Source organism: Myotis nattereri (genome assembly GCF_964212035.1).
Source record: "Myotis nattereri genome assembly, chromosome: 2".
NCBI classification, from domain to species: Eukaryota; Metazoa; Chordata; class Mammalia; order Chiroptera; family Vespertilionidae; genus Myotis; species Myotis nattereri.
Window position 1 is genome coordinate 26,277,345 of NC_138076.1, and position 12,482 is coordinate 26,289,826.

The following is a 12,482-nucleotide window of genomic DNA, read 5'->3' on the forward strand; positions in this document are numbered from 1 at the left end:
TGGCTGACGTCCACTGATCCTCAGGTAAAAATCCCTGCTCTATACCTACTACCCAGATACTGGTTTCTAATTACCATTCTACAAGAAAAGAAGCCAGGATTCCATAAGTAATGGCTGATTCTAGGACTGGCACAGGGAAAATACAGATAACCTAGAACATCTTGGGGTGCCAGATAATCAAGAAGTGCTCAAAAGGTGATGAAAGCATATGAAAAGGACACAAGAACCAACTTAAAGGAGCTCCCAATAGTCATATTTGGGTCAAACTGAGAAAAAAAAGAAATAATCAGAGCAATGAGTTATAACCCATAGAATAAAATAAATACAGTGAGTCTGTAATGATATAAATGAATTTTAAAATATGTGGGAAAAAGAGATAGCTCTCCTCTACAGAAGAATTCTAATTATGAAAATAGAAAAATCATCATTACCAAATACCACAGTAAAATTGGTGCAAGCAAGAATCACTGATGAATGCTAAAGTTGGTAGACAAAGCAGAAAAAGAATAACTTCCTCCATGGATGTTTAAATATTGAAAAGAGAGGAAAATAATAATAAATCCACATCACATAAGAATCAGGATGCCTGAAGAGAAAGACTGCCCCCACCATGAAGGTGATCGTTTTCTTCCTACTTATACATCCCCAAATAAAAAGATGCAAGTTACTCTTTCATTTTAACAAAACAGATAAAAAGTGCTTTCACTAACATAACCCTTTATATGGCCAGTTTGATTTCAGAAAGAATTTCTCACCTTTTGGCATCCGGGTAAGTGGTGGGTCACAACACTCCATGTGAAAACCTCGGTCACAGGAATCACAAAAGAGCATGTTATCCTAAAAAAGAGAAAGGTCAGTTCTGCTTAATCTTACAAAACAGAAACATAACAGGATCGTGACTTCATAAAAGTTAGGAAAATTCAACAATCTCAGAAAGGAGAGAAATTATTACAATAGTAAAATTTTCCTTAATTTGTATTAACTGAGTAAATGGACAGTCTGAGTTAGCAAACAGACGTGAGTTTCTGCTTCATCTGATCTTTAATAAAAACTAGTTTCGCCCAGCCAATGTGGCTCAGTGGTTGAGCGTTAACCTATGAATTAGGAAGTCACAGTTAGATTCCGGGTCAGGGCACATGCGTGGGTTGTGGGCTTGATCACCAGCAGAGGGGCATGCAGGAGGCAGCTGATCACTGAGTCACCATTGATGTTTCTCTCTCTCCCTTCTTCTCTGAAATCAATAGAATCAATTAAATTAAAAATAAATAATGAGTTTCATTACTTTCAAGTTTACCCAGGAATCAGATAGAAGCTAACTTTAGTCAGTTTTAATAAAAAAAGGACAATTTGTAATTAATATATTAACTGACTAGTCCTAAATGAATGCCCCCATACTCCTCAAACAATTTCAAAATATTATTTTAAAATAGCTTGGCCTCTTGCCCAGGTGATGTGGCTCTGTGATTGAGTATTGACCTATAAACCAGGAGGTCACGGTTCAACTCCCAGTCAGGGCATATGCCTGGGTTGTGGGCTCAATCCCCAGTGTAGGGCATGCAGGAGACAGCTGGTCAATGACTCTCTGTCATCACGGATATTTCTATCTCTCCCTTCCTCTCTGAAATCAATAAAAAAAATATTTAAAAATAAATAAAATAGTTTGGACTCTCTGCAAATTTATAATTAAGGTGCTTTAGAAATTACCTAAAATTAATCCAAATCTCAATACACAAGTATACGAAACTAATAATATGTAAATTTAAAGAGTCTACTGTTCTAAATTCTGCTGGACGAAGTGACTAAAAAATAACCAACCATATCCTATCTAATAAAAGAGAAACATGGAAAATAGTGTACGACCACTACCCTTCCCATTGGCTAATCAGGGCAATATGCAAATTAACTGCCAGCCAAGATGGCAGCTGGCAGCCAGGCAGCTTAAACTGAACATGAGGCTTGCTTGCTTCAGTAACGGAGGACTGCAACGTTCCCCGCCTGCCTTGCCGGCCTCTGAGCCTGCAGTTTGAAACATTGTAACAAATATAGAAGCTAAACAAAACCCCAGAAACCAGCTTTCAGCCAGCCGGGATTTCAGAGCTGGAGTTGATACAGAGTATCAATTATAGAACCTAAACAAACCAGATACCTGCTTTCAGCAGTTGAGGCCTCAGAGCTGGAGCCAGGCTAAAGCTGGCCCAGAATAAAATAGAAAAAAGAAAAAAAAAGGAGCAGTTGGAAGCTTCAGTCCCAGCCTGAAAACAGCCCTCAGCCCCTCAGCCAGACTGGCCAGGCACCCCAGTGGGGACCCCCACCCTGAAGGATGTGTGACCAGCTGCAAACAGCCATCATCCCCTCACCCAGGCTGGCCAGGCACCCCAGTGGGGACATCCACCCTGATCCAGGACACCCTTCAGGGCAAACCAGCCAGCCCCACCCATGCACCAGGCCTCTATCCTATATAGTAAAAGGGTAATATGCCTCCCAGCACCGGGATCAGTGGAGCCGAGAGAACTACCGGCACCGGGATCAGGGTGACAGGGGGCAACGCCCAAACCATCTGATCGCCCTGCGGCTCTGTGTGTGACAGGGGACGGGGCCACAACCTCCCTATCCGCCCTGCTCTGTTCGTGACAGGGGAAGGCGCCCCATCCCCCTGATCAGCCCTGCTCTGTGCCTGATAAGGGGGAGCTCCCCAACCCCCTGGTCGCCCTTTAGCTCTGTGTGTGACAGGGTGTGGCGCTCCAACCCCCCCCCCCCCCACCCCACGGGCCCTGCTCTGTGTGTGATGGGGTAGAGCCATAACCTCCCCATTGGCCCTGCCCTGAGTGTGACAGTGGCGGCGCCCCAACCCCCTGATCGACCCTGCTCTGTGGGTGATAGAGGGCGGCACCCCAACCCCGTGATCCGCCCTGCCCTGAGTGTGACAGGGGGCGGTGTCCCAACTCCCCTACTCTGTGAGTGACAGGGGGGAGCTCCTCAACCCCCTGATCAGCCCTGCTCTGTGCGTGACAGGGTACGGAGCCCCAACCCCCCTGATGGGCCCTGCTCTGTGCGTGACAGGGGGCAGCGCCCCAACCCCGATTGGCCCTGCTCTGTGCGTGACAGGGGGTGGCGCCGCAACATCCCCATCGACCCTGCCTTGAGTGTGACAGGGGGCCGTGCCCCAACTCCCCAATCGGCCCTGCTCTGAGCCTGACCAGGGGCTGCACCTAGGGATTGGGCCTGCGCTCTGCCACTTGGGAGCAGGCCTAAGCCAGCAGGTCGTTATCTCCCATGAGGTCCCAGACTGCGAGAGGGCACAGGCCGGGCTGAGGGACCCCCCCCTCCCCTCCGAGTGCACAAATTTTTGTGCACCGGGCCTCTAGTATAGAATATACAATAGAATATTTCTAAATGAAATATTAACTTTAGAAGTTAAAAATACTCACTGCATTTTTGCCTTGATCTCGACAAGAACTGCAGGTTTTACACTCGATGCACTGCCACCGTAAGGCCTTCACTCTAACTGTTAGTTCGGGGGAAAACTTTAAACAGGATGGATGACCTAATAAGAGGAAAATTCAACAATGAAACCATCATCACTCATTTTGTAATTGTATTAAAGGAATAATGTAGAAAAAGTCAGTATCAAAACATGCATCAAAAAAAAAAAAAAATAGGATGCTCCTGGAAGCTTACCATACCCATCTCATTAGGACTTATATTCCAATTCAATTTTATTAATGCTAAAAAGACTTTAATATACACCCCACAAATTTGATTATAAAAAACTTGACAAACTCTAAATTTTTATTAACCCTGCAATAAAGCATGATGTGTGTACACATGCTTGTATGTATATGAATACATAACATGGCCAGGCCATTTCTGGAAGAATATGCAAAAACTTTATAATTATAACATGCTAGGAAATGATGCTATAAACATTTTGAAGGAGGACTTTACATTTCACTTTATACCCTTCTGTGGTCTCAATTGTTTTTTAACAGTGACATGTTACTCTTAAAATTAAAAAATATTTAATAAAAAATCCCATAATTTAAAGTGAGTTATTTGCTCACTAGAGGCCTGGTGCACAAAATTCGTGCACAGGTAGGGTCCCTAGGCCTGGCTGGCAATCAGGCCAATGTGTGGGGCAACTGGCGGGGCAACTGGGGGTCCCCCGCCTTGGCTGGCCTGCCGCTGCCTGCTCACAGGCCCCACCTCCCCACCACTAGTCGCCTCCCTCTGTGGGGTGACCAGCGGGGCAATCAGAGGGCCCCCACTGGCACCTGTCTTGGCTGGCCTGGAGCCACCTGCTTGCCAGCCCCACCCCCCGCCGCTGCTACCTCCCTTTGTGAGGCGATCAGGGACCCCCGTTGGCACCTGCCTTGGCTGGCCTGGTGTTGCCTGCTACCGAGCCCCAACCCCTTCTTCCCTCCCCGTTAGGGCCTGCGGACTGGGGGCAGCTCCTGCGTTGAGCATCTGCCCCCTGGTGGTCAGTGTGTGTCATAGCAACCGGCCATTCCGCCATTCAGTCGATTTGCATATTAGGCTTTAATTATATAGAATGAGTTAAGGCACTCAAGCTAAAATTAAAACATAAGCAATATTTCCACTATGACCAGAAAAACATGTTTCCTCTTCCAAGAGTTAGTATCAGTTTGATTCTCAAAAACTTAGAGTAGTCAATTTGCCCTCAACTCTAAAAAGGTTTATCCCCTTTCCTCTAAAATTTGGTTATTATTATTACTACTGGAGGTCCGGTGCACAAAATTCATGCACTCGGGGGTCCCTCAGCCCAGCCTGCTCCCTCTCGCAGTCTGGGAGCCCTTGGGGGATGTCCAATGTCAGTCGGACATACTTAGTGCTGCCACGGAGGCAGGAGAGGCTCACCAGCCGTAAGCTGGCTTCTGGCTGAGAGGCACCACCCCTGTGGAAGCGTACTGACTATGAGGGGGCAGCTCCTGCGTTGAGCGTCTGCCCCCTGGTGGTCAATGCAGGTAACAGAGACCAGTTGTTCCACTGTTCGGTCGACTTTCATATTAGCCTTTTAATATATAGCATCATTATTGGTGAGAAAAGGGACTGGTTAAATTATTTTCTCTCTTTTCTATTCCTAAATAATAGTCTCTTCCATGAGGTGGTAAGTTTATCATCAAAATATCACAAACTTGAAAGGAAAATGGGAGAAGAGGTGTAAAACTTTCATTCATAATCTCATCATCCTAGAATAGCCATTTTCCTATTCTACTTTTCCTTTCTAAACAGGTTAAAAGCACTTTCATGGTTTTAATTGTAGGGTATACACTGTTTTTTGTTGTGTTTTTCATTATTTTATTCAAGTAAACTTTATATTTATATTCCTTAAACAGATTACATTCCACCGAGTTGATTCACTGTAACCTACCTGGCCATTTCCTTATTGTTAAATACTTAGACTATTACCCTTAATAGTTAGAACACAAAAAAATTATTTCATGTTTATAAATGTTTTCCTTCTTTTAAATTAATAATAAATTCCTGAAAGTGAGTTGGTGAGCAAAATGAAATAATCATTTTTTTATAGCTTGAGAGGTAGAAATGTACTGCCAAAACATATTCCAGTCCCTATGATATATATGTCCAGTGCCACCAGCAAGTACAAATGTTTTACCACAATTTCATCAGCTCTAGGTCTGGGCTCTCTAATCTTTCAAGTTTTATTATTATAACAGCTATGAATTGACACTTCACTGCTGCTTTGGTGTGCATTCTTATTATTATTTGGGTAAAACATTTTTTTATATGCTCAACTATTAACTTTCTCTCATGTAAACTAACTGTTCATAGACGCTGTCCCTTGGACTTTATGCAGCTAGGCTTCAGATATGAGCAAAGTTCTACTAACTGAATGTGTTTGAGTGACTTCTGAGATGCAGAAATGAAGCAAAGACCATCTTCCTCCTCATACTGACTTTTTTAATGATAAGCAAAGTCATAGAAATACCAGTAGCTATCTAGTTCCACAGTAGCCTCCCACTTCCACCTCTTTCTTCTTTTCCTTCTTCTTCTATTGGTTAATACTTACCCAAGGATATTTTCCCTTTGATTTTTGGAGAGTGGAAAGGAGTAGGAGAGACACAGAGAGCAAAACATTGATATGAAGGAGACACATTGACTGTTTGCCTCCCGCACACATCCCAACCATGGCCAGGGATAGAACCTGCAACCGAGGTAACTGCCCTTGACTGGAATCGAACCCGGGACCCTTCAGTCCACACGCCAACACTCTATCCACTGAGCCAAACCAGCTAGGGCTTCCACCTCTTTCAAATTAAGGCAGATATAGTGATTCCCTTGGTAGGTTAGTTCTGCAATGTTCCAGAAATCAGTCCTTAGAGCCCAGCCTAGAGCTTGCCTATTCGGTCCTTCCAACAATTTCATAAATACCTGATTGCACCATTAAATTCCTTTCCTCTTTAAGTATCTAGTGTTTTTCTGACTTGTGAAATAAATATAAAACATTGAAAAGTAAGCCGATGATCAAAGATAAAGCTGATACACTAAGGCAGTGATGGTGAACTTTTTGAGCTCGGCATGTCAGCATTTTGAAAAACCCTAACTTAACTCTGGTGCCGTGTCACATATAGAAATTTTTTGATATTTTCAACCATAGTAAAATAAAGACTTATATTTTTGATATTTATTTTATATACTTAAATGCCATTTAACAAAGAAAAATCAACCAAAAAAATGAGTTTGCGTGTCACCTCTGACATGCGTGTCATAGGTTCGCCATCACTGTACTAAGGCCTTCCTACAAAGCCTTAAGTTCTTTTATTTTACTTAAATCTTTATTGTTAAAAGTATTATACAGGTCCTCCTTTTTCCCCCATTAACCTCTTCCAGCCTGCTCCCACCCTTCTCCTTCCCCCTCGCCCCGACCAGGCCCTCACCACCCCACTATCTGTGTCCATGGGTTATGCACATATGAATTCAAGTTTATTGGTGGATCTCTTCCCACCCACCCTCCCCTGCCTTCCCTCTGAGGTTCAACAGTGTGTTCATGCTTCTATAGCTCTGGGTCTATTTTTGATCATCAGTTTATCTGGTTCATTAGTTCCACATATGAGTGAGATCATATGATACTTATCTTTCTCCGACTGACTTATTTTGCTCAGCATAATACTCTCCAGGTCCATCCATGCTGTTGCAAATGGTTAGAGCTCTTTCTTTTTTATTGTCGCACAGTATTCCATTGTGTAAATGTACCATAGTTGTTTAATCCACTCATCTGCTGATGGGCACTTAGGCTGTTTCCAAGTCTTAGTGTTATAAATTGCACTGCTATGAATATAGGGGTGCATATGTTCTTTCTGATGAGTGTTTTAGGTTTCTTACAATATATTCCTAGAAGTGGGATGACAGGGTCAAATGGGAGTTCCATTTTTAATTTACTAAGGAAACTCCATACTGTTTTCCACAGTTGCTGCACCAATCTATCTCCATTCCCACCAGCAGTGTACAAGGATTCCCTTTTCTCCACAACCTCGCCAACACTTGTCGTTGCTTGATTTGTTGATGATTAAGTTCTTCTTTATAACTGATTTTTTTAGAGAGACAGACAGACAACTATTTGTTGTTCCACTTATTTATTCATTCATCAATTAATTCTTGTATGTGCCCTGTCTAGGGATCGTTTTGAAACCACAACCTTGGAGTATTGGAACAATGCTCTAACCAACTGAGCAAGCTGGCCAGGACTAGCCTTGTAAGTTCTTAAAATGTAGACCAAGAATATCTTTGATAGCATGTGTTAGAAAAAAACAGAGGGACCCCACCCAGTGTGGCTCAGTGGTTGGGCGTCGTCCCATGTACCAAAAGGTTGCCAGTTCAATTCCCAGTCAGGGCATATGCCCAGGTTGTGGGCTCGATCCCCCAAAGGGGGCATGCAGGAGGCAGCTGATCAATGTTTCTCTCTCTCCCTCCCTCCCTAAAAATCAGTAAACTATTCTTTGAAAAGTCTAAAAATCAATAAACTATTATTTGGAAGGAAGGAAGAAAGGAAAGAAGGGAGGGAGGGATAGAAAGGATCCACATACCACTGTTGCCACAGTCAGCACAGGAGATAAGTTCTTCTGGCTTCTTTTCTCGGTTTTGTTCTTTTGTACCAAGACAGAAACTACAGATGGGAATTGGTTCAGCAATTGGCTGTAAAGAAAAGCACAAATATTCAGGCAACAGTACTTTTTCTTAGCATTAATTTAAACACATTAAAATTATACTTTAAAATTCCTATAAAAGCCCGGCCAGTGTGGCTCAGTGGTTGACCATCCACCTATGAATCAGGTCATCATGGTTTGATTCCTGGCCAAGACACATGCCCAGGTTGCGGGGCATGCAGGAGGCAGCCAATCAGTGATTATCTCCCATCATTGATGTTTCTATATCTATCCCCCTTCTTCTCTGAAATCAATAAAAATGTATTTAATGAATGAATAAATAAATCCCTAAAAGAAATAGTTACATGTAACTTTAGGACAAATAAACCACTCTCCTAAATCTCTAAAAAATTGGTCCTTGTAGTGACAACTTTGGTTCAAAAAAATCATATCCCTATCATGTTGGTCATTTAGGAACTAAATGACACAGTATGGATTAAATAAAGCAAATCCTTCACCTAAGATTAAATAAATAATTCAACTGAATTAAGTGCAAGAAATCACAATATCAGTTCCTTAAAAGGCATGTGTTGTAAAAGAAGAGTGATAATATATATACAATTAACCATTATATAAAGCAGACGACATTAAGTGCTATAAGAGAGAAACTAGTGTTCTGTATAAATGAGAAAGATAAATTCTAATTATGCTTTGGAAGAGTTGAAAGAGGAAGACAACATGTATCAAGTACAAATACTATGGTACCAGATCTTAAGAAATTTGTCCAAGGATATCTATAATAAAAGCGTAATATGCTAATTAGACCAGACAACCTTCCAGACGAAGCCGGGGCTGCGAGGGAAGCCCGGGTCCTGGGTGCCTGCTGATGGCTGGAGGGAAGCCCAGGTCCCAGGTGCCAGAGGGAAGCCAGTGCCAGCAGCCAGGTGAAGGAAGGCCTACTCTTCACGAATTTCGTGCATCGGGCCTCTAGTTAGATAATAACTGTTAAAAAAGCAAGTTTAAACCTATGTTCCTCTGTCTACTGCATTGTCCACCTCACCCCAAGGATGGAAAGAAAGGCAATACAGGTAGTATAAACAAGATGAACTCAGGTGTGCAGTCTGCTAAGGCCAGTGCTTAAAGGATATGGTTTCTGTGATAAGCTTAGGGGTATTAGGGTAGGGAATTAGATCACTTTGTGAAGACTGCCACTGAATGTTATGTAAAGTTGGGCTTTATCCTACAGGAAAACTGAACCAAGAGATGATAACTTGTATTTGAGGAAAATATCTTCCTTTTTCTATTCATGAAGCCTGAGGTATAAACCAAGAAAAATAATTCCAGTAGCAGTATCAAAGACATATGGAGGAAAATCAAAATAGTGGTTATAATAGTCTGGTGAAGACAAGATAATCTGAACCAAAAAGTAAATGAAATAGAAAAAATTGCTACAGACTTAGAAATCAACTACTTGTAAAAGTGACAGGAAAAAAAAATTTAAACATGACTAACTTAACTAAAAAGATGGTAATATCTTTCAGTTGAAGGTGTTACAAGCAAACTAATAGTACTCCTGAGCTAAGAAGACTTCATCCAAGAATAGAAACTTGAAGTAAACACTAAAGAAGGCCTAGAGAGAAGGCAGAAGCAAGTTCATGAGGTTTGATCTTTATACTATAACCTCTAAGTACCATGAGATTTTAAGCAGAGGAATAGTATGACAAAGACTTAAATTTAGAAAAGTCATTCTAAAAAGCAGTTGAAAATGGATTTGAAGGAACAGGATCTATAATCCAGGCCAGGAGTAACGAGAGTTTGTATTAAGGCATTGGCAAAAGGAATGGAGAAGAGAGAGAAACAATATTTAAAAGACAGAATTGGCAGGATTTGATGGCTAACTGATTTACAGTGGGGAGCACAGTAAGAAAGATGGAAGACTTGGACACCATTAAAGATGTTAAAATGTAAGCCACAGAATGAAAGATCCTACAACATATTTAACCAATGGCTTATATTCAGAACATTTAAAGAATTCTTACATATCAGCAAGAAAAAGACAGACAATAGAAAAGTAGGCAGAAGACTTCAACTGGTAATTCACAACAGAAAATACATGAATAATATATGTGGCCAAGAAAAGATGCTCAACCTCTTTAGCCATCAACAAAGTAGATATTTAAGAATGGCTGAAATTGTGAAGACTGGCAACAGTAAGTGCTAATAAGAAAATGGAACAAGAACTCTCCTACATTGCTAACTAGAATATAAATTGAAAAAAACACTCTGAAAACTATGTGACATTATCTACTAGAATTTAACACATTGCGTACCGCATAGAAATCTCTAAGACATACGCCAGGGACCCCACGTTTTGGGGCAAACTGCACGTTATTTAAATCATCATAATGCACTTTAGGTGTTGTTTTTCAATAATTATAACATTTTTATTTACAAAAACAATTAAACAATTAAACAAAGCTCCTAGTACTTTTTTAACGTATGGTACTGCGTAAAACATTTTCCTCTATGAAGAGGGACCAAACAAAATTTACATAAGTATCTAGATTCGCTCCTTTTTCCATGGGCATGAAAAACAAGAACACTCGTGAGTGGTCCTTAACAGATGGCGCGTGAAACACGAGAAAACTCCTGAGCGGTACAAAATGTGTTAACATAGACATACCATATGATCCAGCACTTCCACTCCTATCTACCCAAATGAAGTGAATACACATGAATAACAAAACATATACAAAAATGATCAGAGCAGCATTATTCATAACAAAATTTACTCAAAACTTAGCCAAATAACTAGCAATGGTTGCACACATAAATTGTGCTATATCCATACAGTAAAATATTTAACAGTAATGAAAATAAATTACAACCAATAACATGGAATGAATGGAAGAATGGACACGAAAGAATATACAGCCCTAACCGGTTTGGCTCAGTGGATAGAGTATTGGCCTGCGGACTAAAGGGTCCCAGGTTTGATTCCGGTCAAGGGCATGTACCTTGGTTGTGGGCACATCCCCAGTAGGGGGTGTGCAGGAGGCAGCTGATCTATGTTTCTCTCTCATCGATGTTTCTAACTCTCTATCCTTCTCCCTTCCTCTCTGTAAAAAATCAATAAGACATATATTCTTTTAAAAAGAATATACAGGAGTGGGCAAAAGTAGGTTTATGGTTGTTTGTATGGAAAATAACACAATAATTAATAAATACTATAAGAATAAACTCTGTGTTTCATGTACTCACAACCGTAAATCTACTTTTGCACAACTGTATACTGTATCATACTGTTTACATACATAAAGTTCAAAAACAGTTCTATGTTGTTGTATGTCAGGACAGTGGTTATACCTTTAGGGAGAAAATAGGTAGTGCTTTAGAAAAAGGCTTACTGAGCCCTAGATGGTTTGGCTCAGTGGATAGAACGTTGGCCTGGGGACTGAAAGGTCCCGGGTTCGATTCCAGTCAAGGTCACATGCCCGGGTTGTGGGCTCAATCCCCCATAGGGGGCGTGAAGGAGGCAGCCGATCAGTGATTCTCTCTCATCACTGATGTTTCCATCTCTCTCTCCCTCTCTGATATCAATAAAAATAAAAATAAAATAAAATAAAAGGCTTAATGAGGTCTGGTAATGTTCTTTTTCTTGACCTGGATGGTGGTTTCATATACTTTAATTATGTAATAATTAAGTTATAGGCTTACAATCTGTGTACTGTTATGTATGTATATTTTAGTTAGAAAGTTCAATTTAAATTAATGAACGTTTTAGTGTAGGACTGCGATACCTTTGGAATATTCTAGAAGAAATACCAATGATGACTGAGACATTGCAGTTTGGAACTTAGAATAGAGAGTAAGCTATAGATAGATTTAAAAGACATCAACTTGCAGGTAAGTTATCACCCAGTGAGAAGGTGGAGTGGGTAGAACATGCTAAACAGTAAGGAGAAGGGAGTGGAGAAGTGGGATGAAGTCTGAAATAAAGGAATAGCAACATTTAGAAACATCAGAGAAAAAGAAAAAGGACCGCTGTAAGAGAAGACAGATCATGAGAAGTGATAACACAATTTCAAGAAGCAGAGAGCAATCAACAATATTGGAAAGATAAAGTATCTAGTGGATTCTACAATTGAGAAATAGTTGGAGAACTCACTACAAGAGCACATTTTCAGTGACAGAGTAAGAACTAAAGTCATACTACCATACTACCATAAAGGGATAGAGGCCAAACAGGAGAAAGCAAAAAAAGAAATGGCAAAGAGTTTTGATGTGTTTGAGGTATTTAAAGTGAGAAAGATTTAACCTATTTAAAATATGGAAGAGAAGACTCAACCTGGTCAAAGA

General features: G+C 40.9%; 1 protein-coding gene across 1 annotated transcript in view; it reads right to left on the reverse strand.

Annotated features, from left to right (window-relative positions):
• Positions 1-12,482, reverse strand: part of KAT6A (lysine acetyltransferase 6A) — a 131,098-nt gene that overhangs the window by 52,949 nt on the left and 65,667 nt on the right. Inside the window, exons 4-6 of the mRNA XM_081085002.1 lie at positions 8,064-8,172; positions 3,429-3,544; positions 756-837 (exon numbers count right to left, since the gene is read on the reverse strand). Of these exons, the coding sequence (XP_080941128.1) occupies positions 756-837; positions 3,429-3,544; positions 8,064-8,172 (307 nt within the window). The remainder of the gene's footprint in view (positions 1-755; positions 838-3,428; positions 3,545-8,063; positions 8,173-12,482) is intronic.